This window comes from Entelurus aequoreus, linkage group LG20 (genome assembly GCF_033978785.1).
Source record: "Entelurus aequoreus isolate RoL-2023_Sb linkage group LG20, RoL_Eaeq_v1.1, whole genome shotgun sequence".
Classification (NCBI taxonomy): Eukaryota; Metazoa; Chordata; class Actinopteri; order Syngnathiformes; family Syngnathidae; genus Entelurus; species Entelurus aequoreus.
In genome coordinates this window covers 41104522-41131431 of record NC_084750.1, presented here as the reverse complement: position 1 = coordinate 41131431, position 26910 = coordinate 41104522, and the positions used below count along the sequence as shown (strand labels likewise).

Below are 26910 nucleotides of genomic sequence, written 5' to 3'. Positions count from 1 at the left end.
GTTTTAGTTACATTTTTTTTTTATGTGTTTTGTGCCCTTTTTGACATAGAAAACATAATATATGCAATATTAAAAGGCTCACACTCTTAAAAGTGTTAAAAAAAAAAGTCATACATTATTTTTTTGACTTTCAACCCATAAATCTTTTTGATCAACTTCAGATCTATTCATCCATTATACATGTTTTTGTTTTAAATGTTTTTCTTTGTTGTATGCTTTTTTATGGTGAGCACAAATTGCACTATTTTCTCCAAAAAATATTTTAAATTGGAGTATTCAATAATTCCTAACAACATTGATTCTGATACATAATTATCTTTTGAGCAATGCCAGCTTTAAAGTAAAAGCCCGCATGGCAGTTTCTGTGTTATTAAAGTCAACATGGCAACTTTTTCTCCTTACATTTCACCCGTTTTCTCTTTTACTCCACGTGTTACGCTTTTGTCTTTAGAATAAAACACTAGCCACAGATGGACACCTCCTACCTGGGGAAATGCAGTCCCCCACACCCAGATCCAAAACATCGGTGTGATTATTAGGCTGACGCGAGGAATTGGGCGACGGCATCATAGGAGACAAGAGCGAGCAGGAAGGGATGTTTGGAAGAAGAAGTGAGAGAAGAAAAGGCACAGAAATAGAAAAAGTAGCGAGGGAGGGAGAACGTGATGAAGTTTTCAAAGAGAATACCAAATAAAAAAACTAGTATAGGTAGCTCCAAAGAGCGTTCCTCACCTTGGTGGTGGCAAAATGGCGCCCAAGGTTCGATACAAGATGGCGCCGATGACGTAGTACATGGTCGCCTCCGAGTCCGTCTCCGCCTCTGAAACAAACCACATTCACCGCCTGTTAGCCTCAAATATCACTCCTGGTCATGGCCCTCCTAAAAAAGGAGACAAAACCTTATTTTCCGGACTATAAAGCGCACTTAAAATCTTTTTTTCCCCTCTAAAATCAACAGTGCGCCTTATAACCCGGTGCGCCTAATGTACGGAATAATTCTGGTTTTGGTTACCGACCTCGAAGCTATTTTATTTGGTACATGGTGTAATGATAAGGGTGACCAGTAGATGGCAGTCAAACATAAGAGATACGTGTAGACTGCAATATTACTCAAGTAAACAACACCAACATTTTATATGTTCCATTGAAAATATAGAACATCACACACGGCGCTCAAAAATATATCAAAAATGTTTTAGTAGGACTTTGGTAAGCTATGAAGCCGCACCGCTTTTATTATGGTGTGTGTATAAGGTAAGAGTGGAGGGGGGGGCGTGGCCTGCGGGCCTGCCGCGGAACGGGGTGTGCAAGGACCGGCCTCGAAGACAGCGACAGGTGAGTGGATGGCCCAGGTGGGACCTTGTTATCTAATCACCTGTCGCCTTTATTAGCAGCAGCCGGAGCGAGACACAGAGTTGGAGTCGGAGGTGCTGATGAGTGGACGCAGGAGGAAAATACATTGTGCTGGAAAGCAGAAGACTATTGATTTGTATGAAAATAAAACAGTGTTATACCCTGAATTCCGGGCTCTCCTGGCAGTGTGTGGTGGTCCGAAGAACCCACTAGAGGGCAACCTCTACTGCATAAGTCCTGAAAATTTGCGCGCGTCTGCCTTTATAGTCCGTGCCGACACCGTAGTCGATAAGCTTCTTCTTCTTCTCTCTCTTCTTGTTATGGGACATTCATCCTCCGCTGTTGCCATTTCTAATATAAAGTAGTGTAAAGTTCTTTTGGACAAGTTGCCTCACTGCAGGGGCTGCAGTGTCCAGCCGTCCATAGCGTTTCTACTCGTATGGATTCTTCATTCATCACTCCAAGCAACGTTTGTCAGTTTTACAATATAACTACAACTATTCATACTTACTAAAGCCTTGCATGTGCGATGTCTGTAGGAGTGTTTTCATGCATGTTTGTTTGGCTATCACAATCGAACGACGCTCGCGTCGTTAGCATTAGCTAACATGCTGAGGCGTTTACGAGTGTTTGTGTTAGTATTATTAACTTACAACGGCATTATTTTTGTATTGTTTCACTTTCACAAATCCCTCAGTAAATCCACCAAAACGTCACGGAGTTATTGAGTCTGTTTAGCTGATTGGAGAGCTAGCTTCCGCAGCTAGTGGGTCCATGACGACGACTTCTGTTTTGTTTGATCAGCCGTTTTACTGCTGTGTTATTAACCCCGTATGTAAATAAACATTTATAAAATAAATAACCACTACTAGTGAAGTGGCATACTAGTGGCTCCATCTAGTGGTACGCCAAAGACTCACTGAAATATTCACACACAGTGTTGCTGTTCGTGTGGCCAAAACCTCTGCCATGTTTTTTTAACGAATACTTGGGCCTACTACGCTACTGTGTTTTAGTGGTTAGACTTAGAGTGTCCGCCCTGAGATGGGTAGGTTGTGAGTTCAAACCCCGGCCGAGTCATACCAAAGACTATAAAAATGGGAGCCATTACCTCCCTGCTTGGCACTCAGCATCAAGGGTTGGAATTGGGGGTTAAATCACCAAAAATGATTCCCGGGCGCGGCCACCGCTGCTGCTCACTGCTCCCCTCACCTCCCGGGGGGTGATCAAGGGTGATGGGTCAAAAGCAGAGGATAATTTCGCCACACCTAGTGTGTGTGTGTGTGTGACAATCATTGGTACTTTAACTTGAACTTAATGTTGCTCATCATAGTGAGAGTTATATTACAGGGACCATCAAAAGACTTAACAGTTGAAAAACATTCTCTCGTATCAACTTTAATAGCCCTAATTAGATTAAAATATGTCTTAATGGCTGCTGCCTTTTACTTTGTACTCCTATTAATGTACCACTTAAAAGTACCAAGGTCGGCGCTGCCAAATTGGAAATAATGATGTGATGTCTGCTGAGCTTAAAGTCAAACAACAGCTACTTGACAGGAAGGCACCAAACATGGATGCCAAAGGGAGGATTTGTCTTTGATAGACAATCAGAAAAATTGAGCATGTAAGGCTGCAGTTAGTTTTTAAACGGTATCACCTCGCTCCGAGAACATTCCTTCGTGAGGCCGTCAAAAAGCCACGCGCGGACATTGCGGAGCACGCCGAAGCCTTTGATGAGGAGTTCAATGAAGCAAACGAGGGGGGAAAAAAAAAAAAGATTGCTGTCAAGTGATGAAGGTGGAAAATGTTCCTGCAGTGGCAAAGTGCACAAGCGTCGGTCAAAGTCATCAAACTCCAGTTTGGACATAATCACTGGGCAAATAAACACTGCCGTGCAAAAAAAACTAAACAAAAAATAAATAAATTAATATTCATAAGTCTGGTTTGAGAATACTTACTACTTTAGTATTTTCCGGACTATACTTTATATTATATCCGGTCTTTTTGTCTTGTCTATATATATATATATATATATATATATATATATATATATATATATATATATATATATATATATATATATATATATATATATATATATGTATATACGTATATATATATATATATATACATATACACATATATATATATATATATATATATACGTATATATATATATATACGTATACACATATATATATATATATATACGTATATATATATACATACGTATATATATATATATATATATATATATATATACAGTCAAGAAAATAAGTATTTGAACACCCTGCTATTTTGCATGTTCTCCCACTTAGAAATCATGGAGGGGTTTGAAATTTTCACAGTAGGTGCATGTCCACTGTATGAGAGATAACCTAAAAAGAAAAATCCAGAAATCACAATCTATGATTTTTTAACAATTTATTTGTGTGATACAGCTGAAAATAAGTATTTGAACACCTGTCTATCAGCTAGAATTCTGACCCTCAAAGACCTGTTAGTCCGCCTTTAAAAGTCCTCCTCCACTCCACTGTATATCCTGACTCAGATGCACCTGTGTGAGGTCGTTAGCTGCATAAAGACACCTGTCCAGCCCATACAATCAGTAAGACCCAAACATTCAGCATGGCTAAGAGCAAAGAGCTGTCCAAAGACACCAGAGACAAAATTGTACACCTCCACAAGGATGGAAAGGGCTACGGAGAAATTGCCAAGCAGTTTGGTGAAAAAAGGTCCACTGTTGGAGCAATCATTAGAAAATGGAAGTAGCTAAACATGACGGTCAATCTCAATTGGAGTGGAGCCCCATGCAAGATATCACCTGGTGGGGTCTCAATGATGCTAAGAAAGGTGAGGAATCAGCCCAGGACTACACGGCAGGATTTGGTCAATGACCTGAAAAGAGCTGGGACCACTGTTTCCATGGTCACTGTTGGTAATACACTAAGACGTCATGGTTTGAAATCATGCATGGCACGGAAGGTTCCCCTGCTTAAACCAGCACATGTTAAGGCCCGTCTTAAGTTTGCCAATGACCATTTGGATGATCCAGAGGAGTCATGGGAGAAAGTTTTGTGGACAGATGAGACCAAAATTGACCTTTTTGGTCATAATTCCACTAGGCGTGTTTGGAGGAAGAAGAATGATGCGTACCATACCAAGAACACCATCCCTACTGTGAAGCATGGGGGTGGTAGCATCATGCTTTGGGGGTGTTTTTCTGCTCATGGGACAGGACGACTGCACTGTATTAAGGAGAGGATGATTGCAGCCATGTATTGTGAGATTTTGGCCAAAAACCTCCTTCCCTCAGTCAGATCATTGAAGATGAATCGTAGCTGGATCTTCCAACATGACAATGACCCAAAGCACACAGCCAGGAAAACCAAGAAGTGGCTTCGTAAGAACCATATCAAGGTTCTGGAGTGAACAAGCCAGTCTCCAGACCTTAATCCAATTGAAAATCTTTGGAGGGAGCTGAAAGTCTGTGTTACTCAGCGACAGCCCAGAAACCTGACTGATCTAGAGAAGATCTGTGTGGAGGAGTGGGCCAAAATCCCTCCTGCAGTCTGTGCAAACCTGGTGAAGAACTACAGGAAATGTTTGACCTCTGTAATTGCAAACAAAGGCTACTCTACCAAATATTAATGTTGGTGTTCAAATACTTATTTTCAGCTTTATCACACAAATAAATTGTTAAAAAATCATAGATTGTGATTTCTGGATTTTTCTTTTTAGGTTATCTCTCATACAGTGGACATGCACCTACCATGAACATTTCAGACCCCTCCATGATTTCTTAGTGGGAGAACTTGCAAAATAGCAGGGTGTTCAAATACTTATTTTCTTGACTGTATATATATATGTATATATATATATATATATACGTATATATATATATATACACATACATTATATATATATACATACATACATATATATATACACATATACATATACACATATACATATATATATATATATATATATATATATATATATATATATATGTATATGTGTATATGTATATGTGTATATATATATGTATGTATGTATATATATATAATGTATGTGTATATATATATATATACGTATATATATATATACGTATATATATATATATATATATATATATATATATATATATATATATATATATATATATATATATACGTATGTATATATATATACGTATATATATATATATATACGTATATATATATATACGTATGTATATATATATACGTATATATATATATACACATACATTATATATATATACATACATACATATATATATACACATATACATATACACATATACATATATATATATATATATATATATATATATATATATATATACATACATACATATATACATACACTATATATATATATATATACATACATACATATATACATACATTATATATATATATATATATATATATATATATATATATATATATATATATATATATATATATATATATATATATATATATATATATATATATATATCTGCGGCTTATAGTAGGGTGCAGCTAATATATTGTCTTTTAATATTTTTTTATTTAGTAGGTGCGGCTTATATACCCTCATAGTCCAGAAAATACAATTAGCCTCAAAACATCACCACTCCCTGAAAAAACGGCCGCCAATTGAAGGCTTTTAACGTGCAACAATCACAGAATGAGGCTGTGAAATTCTGCAGGGACTGTTTTTTTTCCGCCCATGCGAGGCAGGTGGAATAGTCCTGATAAAAAAATCTCACAAATCCACTTGGCCTCACATAATAAAAGCGGTTAAAAAAAAAAAAGGCACCAATTGTGGTTTTGTGAGCAGACACAGCGACACTCCCAAAAAAAACAACACGAGGCCACTTTGTAAACAATGGCACCTTCCTGGGAGAGTATCACTGATGTTACCATAGCAACAGTGAACCCAGCAACTAGTGGGCATTAAAAAAAAACCATGTCACTCATAAGCAGCACTTTGCCTACTTCAGCATTCTTCCCAGTTTCTCTCCACCAAGTAGATGTTTTTTTTTGCCCAAAACAGCAGCCGAAGTAAGCATGGAGGCCATTGATGAGGCGTTCAGGTGCCAGTCAGAGAGTCAGTGTCATCAGTGGAAGTCAAAGGTATCAGACAGCTCACTTCTCACAGCCGACACTTTCTCAGGGCTGTAATTTGGGCGGGCACGCCAGACAGGAAGTCAGCCGGTGTAATTTCCTGTGAGACGTGACCTTGGCCTTTTTTTTGTGTGTGTGTCTGCCAGTCCCGACAATGCTTTCTTTGATGCTTTCAACACGCGCCGCTCTTTACCGTGGAGTCGGACCAGCGGATTTAGATCGCGTTTCACTCGGCGAGTGAGGCTCGGTCACGTCGTTCTGAACGTCAACATTGCCACACAAGCCCTCGCTTGTTTCGCACTGTTGACAATATAGCTGCTGATCAAAGTGACTAACTAATTTAGTCAAAATCAAAATGGTCAAAATTCCCTCCCCGGGAGTGAGTTCCACAAGTCCCATGAAGAGCCAAAATGAGAAAGATGTGGAAAAATGGTCAAAATGGTCAAAATTCCCTCCCCGGGAATGAGTTCCACAAGTCTTGGGAGAGTTAAAAAGAGAAAAATGTCAAAAATACCCCCTGGGATGACTCACAGGCGACCCGGTAAGAAAAAGGCAAAAACAGGCCAAAATGTGGAAAAATGGTCGAAATGGTCTCACGGGAAGAAAAAGGCAAAAAAAGGCCAAAGCGTGGAAAAATGCAGAAAATGGTCAAAATTCCCTCTCCAGGAGTGAGTGCCACAAGTTTCGGGTAGAGCCAAAATGAAAAAAATGTCAAAAATACCCCCCGGGATGACTCACAGGCAACTCTGGAGGAAAAAGGCAAAAATAGGCCAAAATGTGGAAAAATTGTCAAAATTCCCTCCCCGGGAGTGAGTTCCATAAGTCTCGGGAAGAGCCAAAATGAGAAAAATCTCAAAAATCCCCCCCAGGATGACTCACAGAAGACACGGGAAAGAAAAGGCAAAAAAAGGCCAAAATTTGGAAAAATTGTCAAAATTCCCTCCCCTAGAGTGAGTTCCAAGAGTCTCGGGAAGAGCCAAAATGAGAAAAATGTCAAAAAATGGTCAAGATTCCCTCCCTGGGAGTAAGTTCCACAAGTCTCGGGAACAGCCAAAATTAAAAAAATGTCAAAAAATGGCCAAACTTCCCTCCCCGGGAGTGAGTTCCACAAGTCTCGGGAAGAGCTAAAATGAGGAAAATGTCAAAAATACCCCCTGGGATGACTCACAGGCAACCCGGGAAGAAAAAGGCAAAAACAGGACAAAATGTGGAAAAATTGTCAAAATTCCCTCCCCGAAAGTGGTCGAAATGGTCTCACAGGAAGAAAAAGGCAAAAACAGGCCAAAATGTGGAAAAATGGTCAAAATGGTCAAAATTCCCTCCCCGGGAGTAAGTTCCACAAGTCTCGGGAAGAGCTAAAATGAGAGAAATGTCAAAAATACCCCCTGGGATGACTCACAGGGGACCCGGGAAGAAAAAGGCAAAAACAGGACAAAATGTGGAAAAATTGTCAAAATTCCCTCCCCGAAAGTGGTCGAAATGGTCTCACAGAAAGAAAAAGCCAAAAACAGGCCAAAATGTGGAAAAATTGTCAAATTTTTTTTTTAAACAAATCTCGCTTTTTTCCATTTTCACTTTCAAATATTTTTGGGGAAAAAAATAGTTTTCTTTGATAAATACTTTTTGTGGTCGGAAAAAGTTTTCCTTTTATTGTAAATAAATTTGTCCGGGTTGAAAATCCTTTTTATTTTTTGGATACGACTCAACTTCCATTTTATGGGCGGGGCCTCCTCTGTAGGCAACAAGAGAAACCTTTTCATTGGTCGGTCAGGGCTGATATGGGCGTGGATGCGTCATACCGACCAATAAAAAGGCTTTTCACATATTGATCGGAGATGATTTGCAACAACAAAAAAAGTAACCAAACAATATTTAAATATTTTTAAACCTCAAATTAAGCTGTGACTCCTCTAGTGTCCCCCAGGTAAATGGAGTCCAAACAATACCCTGATTGTGTGCTAAACACCATTAAGACGGATGAGACGGTGGCTACCTGCAAACAAGCACACACTTCCAGCTTTACCTGCACTTTGCTTTCCATTAAACAACCAAAGAGCAATTTACAGCAATTGGGTGTCTCTTTTTGAACAAATTAAAAGGCGTGCAACATCCCCAGGAACCCTCGGGAGACTCTTCCCGGCGTAAATCTGCCTCGGCGCTGCCCTTCCACTCCCCTTCACGAGTCGTCTGTCTGCCTCAACCAGACACATTCCTAAGTGCATAAATTTGCGCTGATAGTAACACTTCTTGTCCGACTTGTCTGACCTTGACTGAAGAGGCTGTTGGGCGCCGCGATAACGCCTCGCCAAAACGTGTCGAGACGGAGCGGGTGAAGTGATAACTCAATCTTATCCAAAATGATGGCTTTGAGCTTGGTTTTTGCAGCCTGACCATCCAGACGCTGGCGGTGACCGTTTCGGTGGACACGGTTTAGGCCGGCGTGTCAACAACACCCGATATGGTCGCGGTTGAATGCAAAAAGTTGCACTTGTTTTGTGTGGTCCTACCTTCATTTGGGACGGTGAAGACCTCCTTGGGTATGTAGAGCTTGTCCTCGGCTGTCCTGGCCCAGTCCTTCATCCCCCTGCGGCCCTTCATGGGGAAGTTAATATCGCTGGAAACTGCTGACACAGGCTCTCGCTGGATGGTTATCACTGCGCAAACAACAGACGGCGACACTTAGCATGCGGCACGGCGGCTGGCAACTGAGGCGTTATTGACACGCTGCTACATGCTCATCACCTTGATGTTAGCATGACGCAACTTGTCCGAAAAGGAGTAGGAGGAAGCAGAGCTTATCTCATCCCAAAACCTCCACTATGTCCCAATGTTAAAGGGGAACTGCAATTTTGGGGAATTTTACCCATCGTTCAAAATCATTATGAGAGACAAGAAAACACTTCTTTTTTAATTGTATTTTAAAGATGATAAACGCTTGAAAAATGAGGCTAAAAGTAATCATTGTTGTAGCCTTTAAAGTCTCTAAAACAACTTCAAAACCCTCCATCAACATTTTATATACACACTGCAGGTACATATATAATGTAGTAACAGACACCTTCATAACAATATGTAATATGTACAATATAGACACTGCAAGTATATATATAATGTAGTAACAGACACCTTCATAACAATATGTAATATGTACAATATACACACTGCAAGTATATATATAATGTAGTAACAGACACCTTCATAACAATATGTAATATGTACAATATACACACTGCAAGTATATATATAATGTAGTAACAGACACCTTCATAACAATATGTAATATGTACAATATAGACACTGCAAGTATATATATAATGTAGTAACAGACACCTTCATAACAATATGTAATATGTACAATATACACACTGCAAGTATATATATAATGTAGTAACAGACACCTTCATAACAATATGTAATATGTACAATATACACACTGCAAGTATATATATAATGTAGTAACAGACACCTTCATAACAATATGTAATATGTACAATATACACACTTCAAGTATATATAATGTAGAATTAGACACCTTCATAACAATATGTAATATGTACAATATACACACTGCCAGTATATATATAATGTAGTAACAGACACCTTCATAACAATATGTAATATGTACAATATACAAACTGCAAGTATATATTTAATGTAGTAAAAAACACCTTCATAACAATATTTAATATGTTTTATATACACACTGCAAGTATATATATAATGTAGTAACAGACACCTTCATAACAATATGTAATATGTACAATATACAAACTGCAAGTATATATTTAATGTAGTAAAAAACACCTTCATAACAATATTTAATATGTTTTATATACACACGGCAAGTATATATATAATGTAGTAACAGACACCTTCATAACAATATGTAATATGTACAATATACACACTGCACGTATATATTTAATGTAGTAAAAAACACCTTCATAACAATATTTATTATGTTTTATATACACACGGCAAGTATATATATAATGTAGTAACAGACACCTTCATAACAATATGTAATATGTACAATATACACACTGCAAGTATATATATATAATGTAGTAACAGACACCTTCATAACAATATGTAATATGTACAATATACAAACTGCAAGTATATATTTAATGTAGTAAAAAACACCTTCATAACAATATTTAATATGTTTTATATACACACTGCAAGTATATATATAATGTAGTAACAGACACCTTCATAACAATATGTAATATGTACAATATACAAACTGCAAGTATATATTTAATGTAGTAAAAAACACCTTCATAACAATATTTAATATGTTTTATATACACACGGCAAGTATATATATAATGTAGTAACAGACACCTTCATAACAATATGTAATATGTACAATATACACACTGCAAGTATATATATCATGTAGTAACAGACACCTTCATAACAATATGTAATATGAACAATATTTACCGTATTTTGGTCTTTTTAATGATTGCCGGAACTAATTCTTCGGCACATATACAGTATTTCCGTTTCCATAGCAACTCACGTCCCACAGCAAATGTGTGTTCCTACTTCCGGAAACAAACACGAGTGTGTTCTAATCATGGCGGACTTGGTAGCAGACAACAAAGACGAATATTTTTGGTCAAATGAGGATTCACAACCTTATCTTTTAGAAGCTGAACATACGGAGGATGAACGACTGCTTCTAGAAGCGAGCCCGGAGGAAGAGCGAGACGTCGGAGCAGACGGAAGCCGAGAGAGTGAGGTCGGCGTGACACGAAGCCATGCTATTTCAACATAAATGGAGTGCTTACCCAAATAAACTGAAAAAAAAACCCCACCCTGAATGAATTTTAAAGTGATTTAGAGGTAGAGTGGATTGCTTGCTCGCCACCTAGAATGAGACGATTTTTACATGTTAGGATGCCAAAAAAACAAAACAGCAAGTTTTATCTTCTTGTCTCTCATAACGATTGTGAACGATAAAAAAAAAAAAAAGAGCAGGTCCCTTTTCGGGTTACTATTTTTTCAATGGAGAAAGACGATAGTGGAGAATGCGGAATGGTGGAAAACGGCGAGGAATCGAGACGACGGATGTGGCGATCAGAAAGTAGGCGACTTGCCAATGTCGAGTGACACCTTTCAATCACGACCACGAAAGCTGACACTTTTATTTTTGTTTACCCCCGGCTGACAACCCTGAACATGGCACATATTGCAACACATCTATTATTGGTCATCCTCTTTGTACTCAGGCTCAAAAATATAATATATAAAAAAAATATATATATATATATTATATTATATATATTATATATTATATTATATATAATATATATATATATATATATATATATATATAAATAAATAAATAAATAAATAAATAAATAAATATATATATATATATATATATATATATATATATATATATATATATATATATATATATATATATTAGGGATGTCCCTATAAATGCGTTAAAATGTAATATCGGAAATTATCGGTATCGGGTTTTTTATTATCTGTATCGTTTTTTATTTATTTAATTTTTTAAATTTTTTTATTAAATCAACATAAAAAACACAAGATACACTTACAATTAGTGCACCAACCCAAAAAACCTCCCTCCCCCCATTTCTTTCTGTTATCAATATTCTGGTTCCTACATTATATATCAATATATATCAATACAGTCTGCAAGGGATACAGTCCGTAAGCACACATGATTGTGCGTGCTGCTGGTCCACTAATAGTACTAACCTTTAACAGTTAATTTTACTCATTTTCATTAATTACTAGTTTCTATGTAACTGTTTTTATATTGTTTTACTTTCTTTTTTATTCAAGAAAATGTTTATAATTTAGTTATCTTATTTATTTATTTTTTTTAAAAAGTACCTTATCTTCACCATACATGGTTGTCCAAATTAGGCATAATAATGTGTTAATTCCACGACTGCATATATCGGTTGATATCGGTATCGGTTGATATCGGTATCGGTAATTAAAGAGTTGGACAATATCGGAATATCGGCAAAAAGCCATTATCGGACATCCCTAATAAATATATATATATATATATATATATATATATATATATATATATATATATATATATATATATATATATATATATATATATATAAAATATAAGGCCCTGGATCATGATTTCTCCCAAAGTCTGCTTGATTAGCATTGTTATTGACGGGGAAGGGGGCTGTGGTTGCTCCTCTACGTAACACAGGGTCACGTGACTGGCTTGCTTATTATCTCTCAAAAAGTCTCGAATGTATGAATGAACTTTAGTAAAACAATTTGAACACTTTGATGTACTAGGAAGTATTTATTTACACAGTACTTACTCAGGTTGTTGGTCACCACCAGGAAACTCTGAAAAGGCTTTTGGGCCTCGCCGATGAGATGGATGAAATCTTCCAGAGTTCTCATCAGTAAGGCAGCACCGGGAGCGACCTTTCAAAAAGCAAAAAAGGGTCAACATCATCAACCTTGCGTGTCTCGGAGTACATTTGTCATCTCCAGAAGCGCCGAGCTCAAGGGCGCCAAGCTGGGTCAAAGACGAGTCATAACGATGAAGAAGTATTTGTTTGCCGCGTGAACAGGTGGTCCCAATAATGAAACACTAACGAGGGATGGGGTAGAAAAGAACAGAACGTTACCTGATGCACATCCTCCCACTTGTCGAGGTTTTCCATGTCCAACATCAGGCTGATTATCTGGAAGAATTTCTGGAAGAGCACAAAGATGCGGAAATAAATAACAGTCATGGGTGTCCAAAGTGTGGCACAGGGGCCGTTTGTGCTTGTTTTGTTGTACAAACCCCGTTTCCATATGAGTTGGGAAATTGTGTTAGATGTAAATATAAACGGAATACAATGATTTGCAAATCATTTTCAACCCATATTCAATTGGATGCACTACAAAGACAACATATTTGATGTTCAAACTCATAAACTTTTTTTTTTTTTGCAAATAATAATAAACTTAGAATTTCATGGCTGCAACACATGCCAAAGTAGTTGGGAAAGGCCATGTTCACCACTGTGTTACATGGCCTTTCCTTTTAACAACACTCAATAAACGTTTGGGAACTGAGGAAACTAATTCTTGTTTTTTGTAGAGCTTCAGTCGTTCAACAGTCCGGGGTCTCCGCTGTCGTATTTTACGCTTCATAATGCGCCACACATTTTCGATGGGAGACAGGTCTGGACTGCAGGTGGGCCAGGAAAGTACCCGCACTCTTTTTTTACGAAGCCACGCTGTTGTAAGACGTGCTGAATGTGGCTTGGCATTGTCTTGCTGAAATAAGCAGGGGCGTCCATGAAAAAGACGGCGCTTAGATGGCAGCATATGTTGTTCCAAAACCTGTATGTACCTTTCAGCATTAATGGTGCCTTCACAGATGTGTAAGTTACCCATGCCTTGGGCACTAATACACCCCCATACCATCACACATGCTGGCTTTTACACTTTGCGTCGATAACAGTCTGGATGGTTCGCTTCCCCTTTGTCGAATATTTCCAAAAACAATTTGAAATGTGGACTCGTCAGACCACAGAACACTTTTCCACTTTGCATGAGTCCATCTGAGATGATTCCGGGCCCAGCGAAGCCGGCGGCGTTTCTGGGTGTTGTTGATAAATGGCTTTTGCTTTACATAGTAGAGCTTTAACGTGCACTTACAGATGTAGCGACCAACTGTAGTTACTGACAGTGGTTTCTGAAGTGTTCCTGAGCCCATGTGGTGATATCCTTTACACACTGATGTCGCTTTTTGATGCAGTACCGCTTGAAGGATCGAAGGTCACGGTCATTCAATGTTGGTTTCCGGCCATGCTGCTTACGTGCAGTGATTTCTCCAGACTCTCTGAACCTTTTGATGATATTACGGACTGTAGATGGTGAAATCCCTAAATTTCGTGCAATTGCACTTTGAGAAACATTGTTCTTAAACTGTTTGACTATTTGCTCACGCAGTTGTGGACAAAGGGGTGTACCTCACCCCATCCTTTCTTGTGAAAGACTGAGCATTTTTTGGGAAGCTGTTTTTATACCCAATCATGGCACCCACCTGTTCCCAATTTGCCTGTTCACCTGTGGGATGTTCCAACTAAGTGTTTGATGAGCATTCCTCAACTTTATCAGTATTTATTGCCACCTTTCCCAACTTCTTTGTCACGTGTTGCTGGCATCAAATTCTAAAGTTAATGATTATTTGCAAAAAAAAAAAAGTTTATCAGTTTGAACATCAAATATGTTGTCTTTGTAGCATATTCAACTGAATATGGCTTGAAAAGGATTTGCATGATTTTGCCTTCCCCATGACTCAGAATCCAGAAACATGTGCGCAGCACTGGATGAAAGATGCAATGGTCTGTCAGAAGCCCAGAAACTCACTGACCTTTTATACACACACATTCATTACAAACAAACATGTCACAGGTGAGGATTGGCACCTTGATTAGCCATTCAAACCTGTTTGTGTCAACTTTTGTGCATGTTATCACATCAAAGTCACAGGGGTATGTAAACTTTTGATCAGGGTCATTTGGGTACTTTCTTTTGTCATTTTGATTTAAAACGAGTAAACACAGTTGTTTGCCGATAAATAGCTTCACACAACCATTAAGCATGAGTGGAAGAAAGGTTTTTGTGTTATCATTCATATTCTCTGAAGAATGGCCAAGAAATCATCAATTCTCCCAGGGTATGTAAACTTATGCGCACGACTGTATGTGCTAAATATGATACATTGTTACAATACACAGCAGGATACACTTCTGATGAGGCACTACTCAGGTTTACACACCTTTTTTTGTTCATTTATTTTTCTTCACGCACAACGTTTGTCCGGCCCGGGCCTACCTGCACGTCGTCAGGAGCTGGGATGTAGGTTGCTCTTTTGAAGGTGTCCGTCACATTTCGCAAGATCTCCGTGGAAAAGAGAAGGTCGCCACTGTAGTAGCTCCTCCCCTGCAAGAGCTCCAGGAGACTTCTTACGATCTGAGACATGCCCTCCCCGGCCAGGGTCCTCTGACCCTTCGCGAGATGCTCTCGTAACTGCGGAGGCAGACAAAGATGGTGAGTGCGGGAAATATATATATATATATATATATATTTATTTTTTCTTTTACTTTGCTGCGCTTCCAGAGAGGACAACATGTGTTTGTGCACGGCAGATGTTCCTGACTGTGCTTAAAATAGGCGAGTGGGGCGGCAGAAGCACTCTCAGGCATAAATTGGATCTCATCATTGCTAAGAGGAATATGGAAAGGATGTGTGTGTGTGTGTGTGTGTGTGTGTGTGTGTGTGTGTGTGTGTGTGTGTGTGTGTGTGTGTGTGTGTGTGTGTGTGTGTAATGCAGAGCAAGCTGTAAAAAAACCAAAATTGACTCCTGGTATTAATGGGCGGTTGGAACAGAAGGTAACAGTGCAATCAAGTCTTCCACGCCACAATCGGTAAACCCCCCCCCAACCCTCCGCTGCCACGCAACAACCGCCCCGTATAATCTGCCGTGCCGTAGTGGAGGGGAGAGGAGAGGGAAAGGTAGGAGTTCACAGGAGTCTGGCTGATGAACACGTTCATTAGCGCTGTTCATTAATTGATAAGTGGGAGCGCGCAGCGCTGGAAAAAGCTAATTATAGATACCAGGATAGCTTGACGAAAGACACTATTTGGAGCAAACTTTGAAAGTTCCGTGGTGGCTGAGGTCACCTTTACAGGTTTGGTGTTATAGCGGCGATACCTGCAGAAGTTGTCATTCATTTATTGATCTTTTTTTTTCATTCTATTTTGTATTTGTTTTTATTACTCCAGAGTTTCTCATTGTTTGTCATTGTATCCCAGTGGGTTGAGTTTTTGCTTGGCCTGATGTGGGATCTGAGCCGAGGATGTCGTTGTGGCTTGTGCAGCCCTTTGGATACTTTGAGATTTAGGGCCATATAAGTCAACTTTGACAGCTGTCATTTCTTGTTTATTGTATTTACAAATGTATTCATTTATTTGAAAAGAAGTGTATACATTTTTTTTTTCCGCAGCTGTCATTTATTTAGATTTTTCTATTTGTTTATTTTATAATAATTTTATTTGTTTATTTTTCATTTCATTTTTTAGCAGCTGTCATTTATTTGTATTTTATGTATTCATTTATCTTATTTTATTTTCATTTATTTATTTATGTTATGCAGCTGTCATTTGTTTTTATTGTATTTATTAATTCATTTATTTAAAAATATATATACAGTATATAATTTCATTTTTTTTCCGGCTTTATTTATTTTTTAAATTTTATTTTCATTTTTTCACCAGCTGTTATTTCTTTTTATTGTATTTATTTGAATTATTTTTTTTTTTTCTGTCTTTCATCAGCTGTCATTTCTCTTTATTTAATTTATTTATTTTTAAGTTATTTTATTTTTTAGATGTTTTGAGCCGCTGTAATTTCTTTATATTTAATTTATTCACTTATTCATTTATTAACTGTTTAAAAATATACATATATTTTTTTAGCAGTTATTTAATTTAATTTAATTTATTTATGTATTTATTATATTTTTATTTTAGCAGTTGTCATGTATTTATATGTTATGTATTGCTTTAATTCTTATTTTTAATTTAATTTATCATTTATTCATCTATTTTTTAGCAGCTGTCATTTATTTTTTATTTTATGTACATATTTATTTCCTATTTGTTATTTCATGTATTTATTTTTTAACAGCTGTCATTTATTTTGCTTTTATTCATTAATCTATTAGTTTTTAGTTATTTTATTTATTATTCATTCATTCATTTTGTGCAGCTTTCATTTCATTAATTATTTATCTATACTTATACTTATTATAAAAAAAAAAAAAAAATAATAATAATAATTATATATATACTGTATATATATATATATATATATATATATATATATGTATATATATATTATATATATATATATATATATATATATATATATATATATATATATATATATATATATATATATATATATATATATATATATATATATATAAAAAATTGGATTTGAATGATAAAATGATGGTGCAAGTGGAGGAGAGATGCAGGTAAATACAGATGTAGATATTCAAGTGAGATATGAACTTACAGATATGTGCAAATATCGATATTCAAGTGAGATGCATCTGGCGAAGCTCGGAGGACCCCAGAAAGCAACTCCATTATTGTCCAGCAGGCAACGACGACTAGCAGATCCTAAAAGGGGAAAAGAAGCAACTTTTATGGTACTTTTACACCAAAGAATGTGTAGATTTTATGGTAAAAAACTGCCAGCTCGGTCGCCAGAACTTACAGAAAAATGTTACACCGGTTTTCACACCAAATTACTATGAATTGAAAATGAGTACACAAGTTTACAGTGCATTACTGTAAATGGAAAAAAAACATTTTCACAGTAAAATCCTCAGTCATTGTTTTTATCGTAAAATCTGCACTTTTGTTTTACTTTTACAGTGCATACTGTAAAGAAAAAGAAAAGCCAGAATTTCACCGTAAAAATGTACGGTGTTTTTTACACAAAATGGCTGGAAATTGCAAATAGGTAACGCTGTTATATTTACAGTAAAATTACTGCAAATGAGCTGCCAGAGTTTTTTTTACTGTTAAATGTATGGTCAATTTTCGGTAAATGAAAAAAACGACACCACATTTTTTTTCCACAATAAAATTACTGCGACTAATTTGCCAGCGTAACACTGTAATATCTACTGACTCTTTCTGTGCACTGTAAAAAAACAAACAACAACTAACAAATCTGTAGATTTTACAGTAAAAAAAACTTGCAGCTTAAGCGGCAGAATTTTACTGTAAAATTTAAAAAAAAAAAAAAAAAACCAAATCGCTGTTATTTAAAAATATGCACCATTGTTATTTTTACAGTAAAATTAACATCTAAATCTAATAAAAGATGTCTGTGAAATCTATGGTTATTATCTTTCAGTAAATAGAAAAATGATAAAATAGAAGAAAAATCATGGCCAGTGCAATGTCGTGTTATACTGTAAAATAGTTTGACTTTTTTTGCACTGTAATTTTTTTATTTTTAATCTGTAGCTTTCACGGTAAATAAGACAACATTTTACCATAACATTTACTTTACTTTTTACACGGAATGGCTGTAAATTAATTTTTTGTTTAAAATTATAGCGACTCAGCAGCCAGATATTTACCGTAAAATCGAAACATTTAAAAACATTTTTTATAGCCAACTGTAATTTTACCGGCAAACCTATGGTGTCTTTTTATACCGAATTGTCTTAAAATGGAAATTGGTACCACTTTTATTTTTACGGTAAAATCCTGGTGTTATGCTTTAAAATGTAGTGATTTTTTTTTATCTGTGCACTGTAAAAATATAATAAAGAAATAAAATAAAACGTTTATAGATTTTACTGTAAAAATAAATAAAAAATACTGTAAAATGTATGATGCTTTTTAAACCAGATGGCTGAAAATGTTGAATCGGTACCACTTTTATTTTTATGGTATAATCCTGGTGTTATACTTTAAAATGTAGTGACTTTTTTATCTGTGCACTGTAAAAAATAAAAATATTTAAAAAATCTGTGGATTTTACAGTAAAAAAAAAAAAAAAATACTGTAAAATTTATGGTGCTTTTTACACCAGATGGCTGAAACTTTTAAATTCGTACCACTTTTATTTTTATTTTACTTTTACTTTTATGGTAAAATCCTGGTGTTGTAAAATGTAGTGACTGTTATATGCACTCTTAAAAAAATAAATATATATATATATATATATATATATATATATATATATATATATATATATATATATATATATATATATATATATATATATATATATATTTATTTTTTTAATCCGTTGATTTTACAGTAAAAAACTAAATTTTACTGTAAAATTGATGGTGTTTTTTACACCAGATGGCTGAAAATTTAAAATTGGCACCACTTTTATTTACGGTAAAATCCTGGTGTTATACTTTAAAATGTAGTTACTTTTTTATCTGTGCACTGGAAGAAAAAAAAATTAAATAAAAAAAGATCTGTAGATTTTACAGTAAAAAACTATTTTACTGTAAAATGTATGGTGCTTTTTAAACCAGATGGCTGCAAATTTTGAATTGGTACCAATTTTATTTTTGCGATAAAATCCTGGTATTACACTTTAAAATGTAGTGACTTTTTTATCTGTGCACTGTTAGAAAAATACAAATAAAAATAATAATCTATAGATTTTACAATAAAAAAATTAAATTTTACTGTAAAATTGATGGTGCTTTTTACACCAGATGGCTGAAAATTTTTAATTGGTACCACTTTTATTTTTGCGGTAAAATCCTGGTATTACACTTTAAAATGTAGTGACTTTTTTATCTGTGCACTGTAAAAAAATAAAAATAAATAATAATCTGTAGATTTTACAGTAAAAAAAACTAAATCTTACTGTAAAATGTATGGTGCTTTTTACACCAGATGGCTGAAAATGTCAAATTGGCACCACTTTCATTTTTACGGTAAAATCCTGGTATTACACTTTAAAATGTAGTGACTTTTTTATCTGTGCACTGTAAAAAAAAAAATTTAAAAAAATCTGTAGATTTTACAGTAAAAAAACCTAAATTTTACTGTAAAATTTATGGTGCTTTTTACACCAGATGGCTGAAAATTTAAAATTGGCACCACTTTTATTTTTACGGTAAAATCCTGGTGTTATACTTTAAAATGTAGTTACTTTTTTATCTGTGCACTGGAAAAAAATAAAAAATTAAATAAAAAAAGATCTGTAGATTTTACAGTAAATAAAACAATTTTACTGTAAAATTGATGGTGCTTTTTACAAAAGATGGCTCAGAATTTTATACCGGTACTACTGTAAAATGTGTTTGTTTTGTGGTAAATAGAAAAACAATACTTTTTTTTACAACAAAATGATGGCCACTGCTCTACTATTGTTAAACCATAAAATATGTTTTTAAATGGTATTTCCCAGAGGAGGAGGTTGATTGACTGACCAGTAGCGTTTGTTGGACACTTGTTGTAAACACTTTCTCCAGCAGAGGCTCTCTTCCACGATATGCTCAGGATGTTCTCCTCCTTGCAGATCTCATGAGGAGCTGTTGGAGAACCACACAATCACTTTATTAAACCCTAAAATCAGAAGCAAGTTCAGTAAAAGGAAAACTGCCAAGGAGAGATGGGATTGGTGGCTCTTGGAAGGGAGTCGGATCTCAAGGAGCCGTTCAAAAGACTGGCTCGTTACCCACTGGTAGCAGTTATGAGGTCAAATGTGGATCATCCATCCATCCATTTTCTACCGCTTGTCCCTTTTGGGGTTGCAGGGGGTGCAGGAGCCTATCTCAGCTGCATTCGGGCGGAAGGCGGGGTACACCCTGGACAAGTCGCCACCTCATCGCAGATAGACAACATTTACACTCACATTCACACACTAGGCCAATTTTAGTGTGGCCAATCAACCTATAAAATAATTTAAATCTACACAAATATTAGTCTATAGTTGGTAATTATTCTGAAATATTTAATATAATTTTATTTTTGTTGAATTTTCACTCACCAAAAAACAGCATTTTAACAATAAAGTAAAAATAACAATGCAAATATTAATCATTATAATAAAAAATAAAATAATACAATGCTTGAACTAATTCAGAACAAAGAACCAGAAAAGTGAATAACAATAAATAAATAAATAAATAAATAAAAAAAGTGCTATGCGTCCTTTGATTTAATTTTCCCCTGAAAGAGCAGTTCAAAAGACTTGGTTCGTTTGCGAACGCCACATCTTCGAGTAGGCAGTAACATAAGGTGATAAACAAGGTGAGAAACACTGCTGAGCAAAATAAGGATGTGGTGTCTTTGGGGGTTACTGTCACACATGTCGTCTGATGGCGTGACCCCAGGATGCAGAGACAGAAGGCAGCGTGCGGGTCAAATTTAGTTGCCATAAAAACAAGAACTGTAACCAATATCTTCCTGCGAGCCCTTGTACTGTACACAGCTAAGTGTCACGGTACAGTATCTCATGAAACCAACGCCGCAGAACGCTCTGAAGACACTCCGAGGGGCGGGGGAGCGCTGGCGGAGGCCGAGCGGAATTAAGACGTAAAAAATAAAATAAAAAAATGCCGACAGACATGATCCTCGTCTTGGCCTCAAAGCGGCTCGAGAGCTTCTTCAAAAACACTAAAAGGTTGTTGTGCACTCAGACCTTCGTCCCTTGCCAGCACCTACACACGTGGAACTCTGACTTGTCATTTTTTCAAAGATGACGCCTCTGTAGTGGGCAGCCTAGGATAGAGTTGGCTCTCTTGGTTGCGAAAGTGGACATTTTTTTGATTGCAAAAAATCAGGACCGTCGTCAAAACATGCCAAGACACCTTCTCCAAACATCACACTTTTCCGGCTTCAAAATAAAGGCGCTATGGTTTGCATGCGGTTGAACTACATTAACAAAATAAACACGTCTGAATTGTCTTATTTTGTGTTCATGCTTTGTCAGATATGTTTTGTAATGTAATCTGTGATATTTGCACCTAAATAAATGCGAGTACATCAGTTGAGAAATATGGCCGAAATATTGTGTACATTTTTTTTTATATAACATCCATCCATCCATCCATTTTCTACCCCGTGTTCTGGTTTAATACTCCTCAGTTACAGAATGTTTGGCAGGCTGAATATTAACATTATTAATAAATAGTGAGAGTTAAAACATTGTCATGCAGCAATATGAATACCATTAACTTGCAAAACATGAAATGTACAGAATATTAGAAGTATTTATTCAGGTAGAAATATCACAGATTACACCAACAAACATCTTTGACAATCAAAGAAAGGTTATAACAATCCACATTTTGTGTTATTAATGCGCCAAACTGATATCTAAAAACAAGTGTAGCTCCTTTTCTTAATACAAGTGCTCCTACAGCAGGAATACACATTTTGTATTCCTAAAAAATACAAACTCTGGCAAGACACGAACGCACTGCAGGTCTTTTTTTTTTTTTTTAAGAGCGTGTGTATGTTTTTGTGTTGAGCTCTTTAAAAAAAGCATGATTGTGACGCTCGAGTCGCATGATTGTTGGTGTGATCCCAAGATGCAGAAAAGCCGAGGAAGCAGTGTGCAGGTAAAAAAAACTATTGTGATGACAACATGGGAAGTGCTCTAGAAGCATAGGGAAGGCTATGCTAATCGAAACCTAACACACCTAACACAAACCTAAAACAGATTTGCTGAAGAGCAGCAAAGGCTGACATGACATAAAATAACAAAAAGGGAACGCTGGAGAACAGCAAGGACTTACGAGTAAACACAAGCGGCAGGAAAAGCGTCCACAATGTGCATAGAGATGAATCACCAAACAATGAAAAAGTGACAGCTGCACAACATGAATGGTCTTGATTGCAATAGGAAACAGTCGTGGGGACAAGTGCTCAGGGACTGGCGTGAAGCAGTTCCAGGAAAACGCCAACAAAACAGGAAGAGCCACCAAAATAAAAGCACAGGTCAGGAAGTGAAACAAAATCTGAAAAACACCCACAAAACAAAACAAGGAATGACCTGTAAAAAAAAAAGGTTTTACAGAAAAAAACTTAATTTTACTGTAAAATTCATGGTGCTTTTTACACCAGATGGCTGAAAATTTTAAATCGGTACCACTTTTATTTTTATGGTAAAATCCTGGTGTTATACTTTAAAATGTAGTGACTTTTTATCTGTTCACTGCAAAAAAAAAAAGTAGATTTTACAGTAAAAAATATTTTACTGTAAAATTGTTGGTGCTTTTTACACCAGATGGCTGAACATTTTTAATTGGTACCACTTTTATTTTTACGGTAAAATCCTGGTGTTATACTTTAAAATGTAGTGCCTTTTATATCTGTGCACTGTAAAAAAAAGAAAAAAAGAAACAAAACTGTAGTTTTTACAGAAAAAAATTAAATTTTACTGTAAAATTTATTGTGCTTTTTACACCAGATGGCTGAAAATTTTAAATCGGTACCACTTTTATTTTTATGGTAAAATCCTGGTGTTATACTTTAAAATGTAGTGCCTTTTATATCTGTTCACTGTAAAAAAAAAAATTTTAAATGTAGATTTTACCGTAAAAAACATTTTACTGTAAAATTGTTGGTGCTTTTTACACCAGATGGCTGAAAATTTTAAATTGGTACCACTTTTATTTTTACGGTAAAATACTGGTGTTATACTTTAAAATGTAGTGCCTTTTATATCTGTGCACTGTAAAAAAAAAGAAAAAAAGGAACAAAACTTCAGTTTTTACAGAAAAAAATTAAATTTTACTGTAAAATTCATTGTGCTTTTTACACCAGATGGCTGAAAATTTGAAATCCGTACCACTTTTACTTTTATGGTATAATCCTGGTGTTATACTTAAAAATGTAGTGACTTTTTTATCTGTGCACTGTAAAAAAATCAATACAAATGTTGTAGATTTTACAGTAAAAAACATTTTACTGTAAAATTTTTGGTGCTTTTTACTCCAGATCGTTGAACATTTTAAATTGGTACCAATTTTATTTTTTACAGTAAAATCCTGGTGTTTTACTTTAAAATGTAGTGACTTTTTTTTATCAGTGCACTGTAAAAAAAAACAAAAAAAAAACAACTGTAGATTTTACAGAAAAAAACTAAACTTTACTGTAAAATTTTTGGTGCTTTTTACACCAGATGGCTGAAAAATTTAAATCGGTACCGCTTTTATTTTTACGGTAAAACCCTGGTGTTATACTTTACGATGTAGTAACTTTTATATCTGTGCACAGTATATAAAAAAACAAACAAAAAAAAGAAACCTGTAGATTTTACAGAAAAACACTTAATTTTACAGTAAAATTTTCAGATGGCTGAAAATTTGAAATCTGTACCACTTTTATTTTTATGGTATAATCCTGGTGTTATACTTTAAAATGTAGTGACTTTTTTTTTATCTGTGCACTGTAAAAAAATAAATACAAAATTTGTAGATTATACAGTAAAAAACATTTTACTGTAACATTTTTGGTGCTTTTTACACCAGACGGCTGAAAATTTTAAATTGGTATCATTTTTATTTTTATGGTAAAATCCTGGTGTTATACTTTAAAATGTAGTCACTTTTTTTTTAATCTTTGCACTGTAAAAAAAAACAAAAAAACAAAAAAAAACCCCTGTAGATTTTACAGAAAAAAAAAAAAAATTACTGTAAAATTTCTGGTGCTTTTTACACCAGATGGCTGAAAATTTGAAATTGGTACCACTTTTACTTTTACGGTAAAACCCTGGTGTTATACTTTATAATGTAGTGACTTTTCGATCTGTGCACTGTAAAAAAAAATAAAAAAATAAAAAATACATCTGTAGATTTAAAATAAATACAAAAAATACTGTAAAATTGATGGTGCTTTTTACACCAGACGGTTGAAAATTTTAAATCGGTACCACTTTTATTTTCACAATAAAATCCTGGTGTTATACTTTAAAATGTAGTGACTTTTCGACCTGTGCACTGTAAAAAAATTTAAAAATATAAAAATAAAAAATACATCTGTAGATTTAAAATAAATAATACAAAAAATACTGTAAAATTGATGGTGCTTTTTACACCAGACGGTTGAAAATTTTAAATCGGTACCACTTTTATTTTCACAATAAAATCCTGGTGTTATACTTTAAAATGTAGTGACTTTTCAACCTGTGCACTGTAAAAAAAAAAAAAAATTAAATTAAATAAAAAAGCTGTAGATTTTAAATAAAAAATTAAAAAAATACTGTAAAATTTATGGTGCTTTTTACACCATAAATTCTGCGATTAAATACTTTAATCCAGTGGTTCTTAACCTGGGTTCGATCGAACCCTAGGGGTTCGGTGAGTCGGCCTCAGGGGTTCGCCGCGGAGGTCAAGACACACCCGACTCATCGTGTGAATAAAAACTTCTCCCTATCGGCGAATTACCCTTTTCGAGGGTGCTGGACATAAAAAGGAAGAAAAGCAACAGACCTTGCTGTGAAAATGACATGAGAGTGGCACTTGCCAAGGTGAAGCCACGCATATCTGAACTGGTCTCTCAAAGGCAACAGCAGAAGTCACACCGATTTGCAGGTGTGTCGTTAGTTCGGAGTTCATGCACTGTGTTGGTTTTGTTCTTTGAACAAGGTGATGTTCATGCACGCTTCATTTTCTGCACCAGTAAAAAAAAGCATATACATTTGTCTTGGATTTGAAAGAAAAAACATTTTATTTTTCACTAAAGAAGGGTTCGGTGAATGCGCATATGAAACTGCTGGGGTTCGATACCTCCAACCAGGTTAAGAACCACTGCTTTAATCGTTGGACAGTTCTAGTTTTTACCTTATCTTTTGTATCCGCACTGCAACCACATAATTTCCCCGTTGTAGGAGTCTATCCTATCCAATAATTGTACACACACACACACACACACACACACACACACACACACACACACACACACACACACACACACACACACACACACACACACACACACACACACACACACACACACACACACACACACACACACACACACACACACACACATACATGTCTTGCCTACTTTGTGTGGACCCACGTTTGGTTAGTAGGTTGTGAGGGCCCCCCTTTCCACTATAGCTAGAATGATGAAAAAATATATATCTAGCCCTAGATGGGAGTAAAGAGTTGCAACTATGGATGTCCGATAATGGCTTTTTGCCCATATCCGATATTCCGATATTGTCCAACTCTTTAATTACCGATACCGATATCAACCGATATATACAGTCGTGGAATTAACACATTATTATGCCTAATTTGGACAACCAGGTATGGTGAAGTTAAGGTACTTTTTTAGAAAATTAATAAAATAAGATAAATAAATTAAAAACTTTTTCTTGAATAATAAAGAAAGTAAAACAATATAAAAACAGTTACATAGAAACTAGTAATGAATGAAAATGAGTAAAATTAACTGTTATAGGTTAGTACTATTAGTGGACCAGCAGCACGCACAATCATGTGTGCTTACGGACTGTATCCCTTGCAGACTGTATTGATATATATTGATATATAACGCAGGAACCAGAATATTAATAACAGAAAGAAACAACTCTTTTGTGTGAATGAGTGTAAATGGGGGAAGGAGTTTTTTTTGGGTTGGTGCACTAATTGTAAGTGTATCTTGTGTTTTTTTATGTTGATTTAATACAAAAAACAAACAAACAAAAAAAACAAAACAAAAACAAAAAAACGATACCGATAATAAAAAAAACGATACCAATAATTTCCGATATTACATTTTAAAACATTAATCGGACATCCCTAGTTGCAACCTCACTTCAGAATGCAAAACACACAAAGTAAAAAAAATATTTTACTTC

General features: G+C 35.3%; 1 protein-coding gene across 3 annotated transcripts in view; it reads right to left on the bottom strand.

The window, feature by feature from the left end:
* adgrb2 (adhesion G protein-coupled receptor B2) overlaps nt 1-26910 on the bottom strand; it is a 536693-nt gene that overhangs the window by 250466 nt on the left and 259317 nt on the right. For all 3 annotated transcript variants that reach the window (XM_062030114.1, XM_062030112.1, XM_062030113.1), the window contains exons 8-14: nt 20522-20623; nt 17614-17720; nt 15366-15560; nt 13160-13228; nt 12845-12953; nt 9002-9148; nt 733-820 (exon numbers count right to left, since the gene is read on the bottom strand). In XM_062030114.1, coding sequence (XP_061886098.1) covers nt 733-820; nt 9002-9148; nt 12845-12953; nt 13160-13228; nt 15366-15560; nt 17614-17720; nt 20522-20623 — 817 coding nt within the window. The remainder of the gene's footprint in view (nt 1-732; nt 821-9001; nt 9149-12844; nt 12954-13159; nt 13229-15365; nt 15561-17613; nt 17721-20521; nt 20624-26910) is intronic.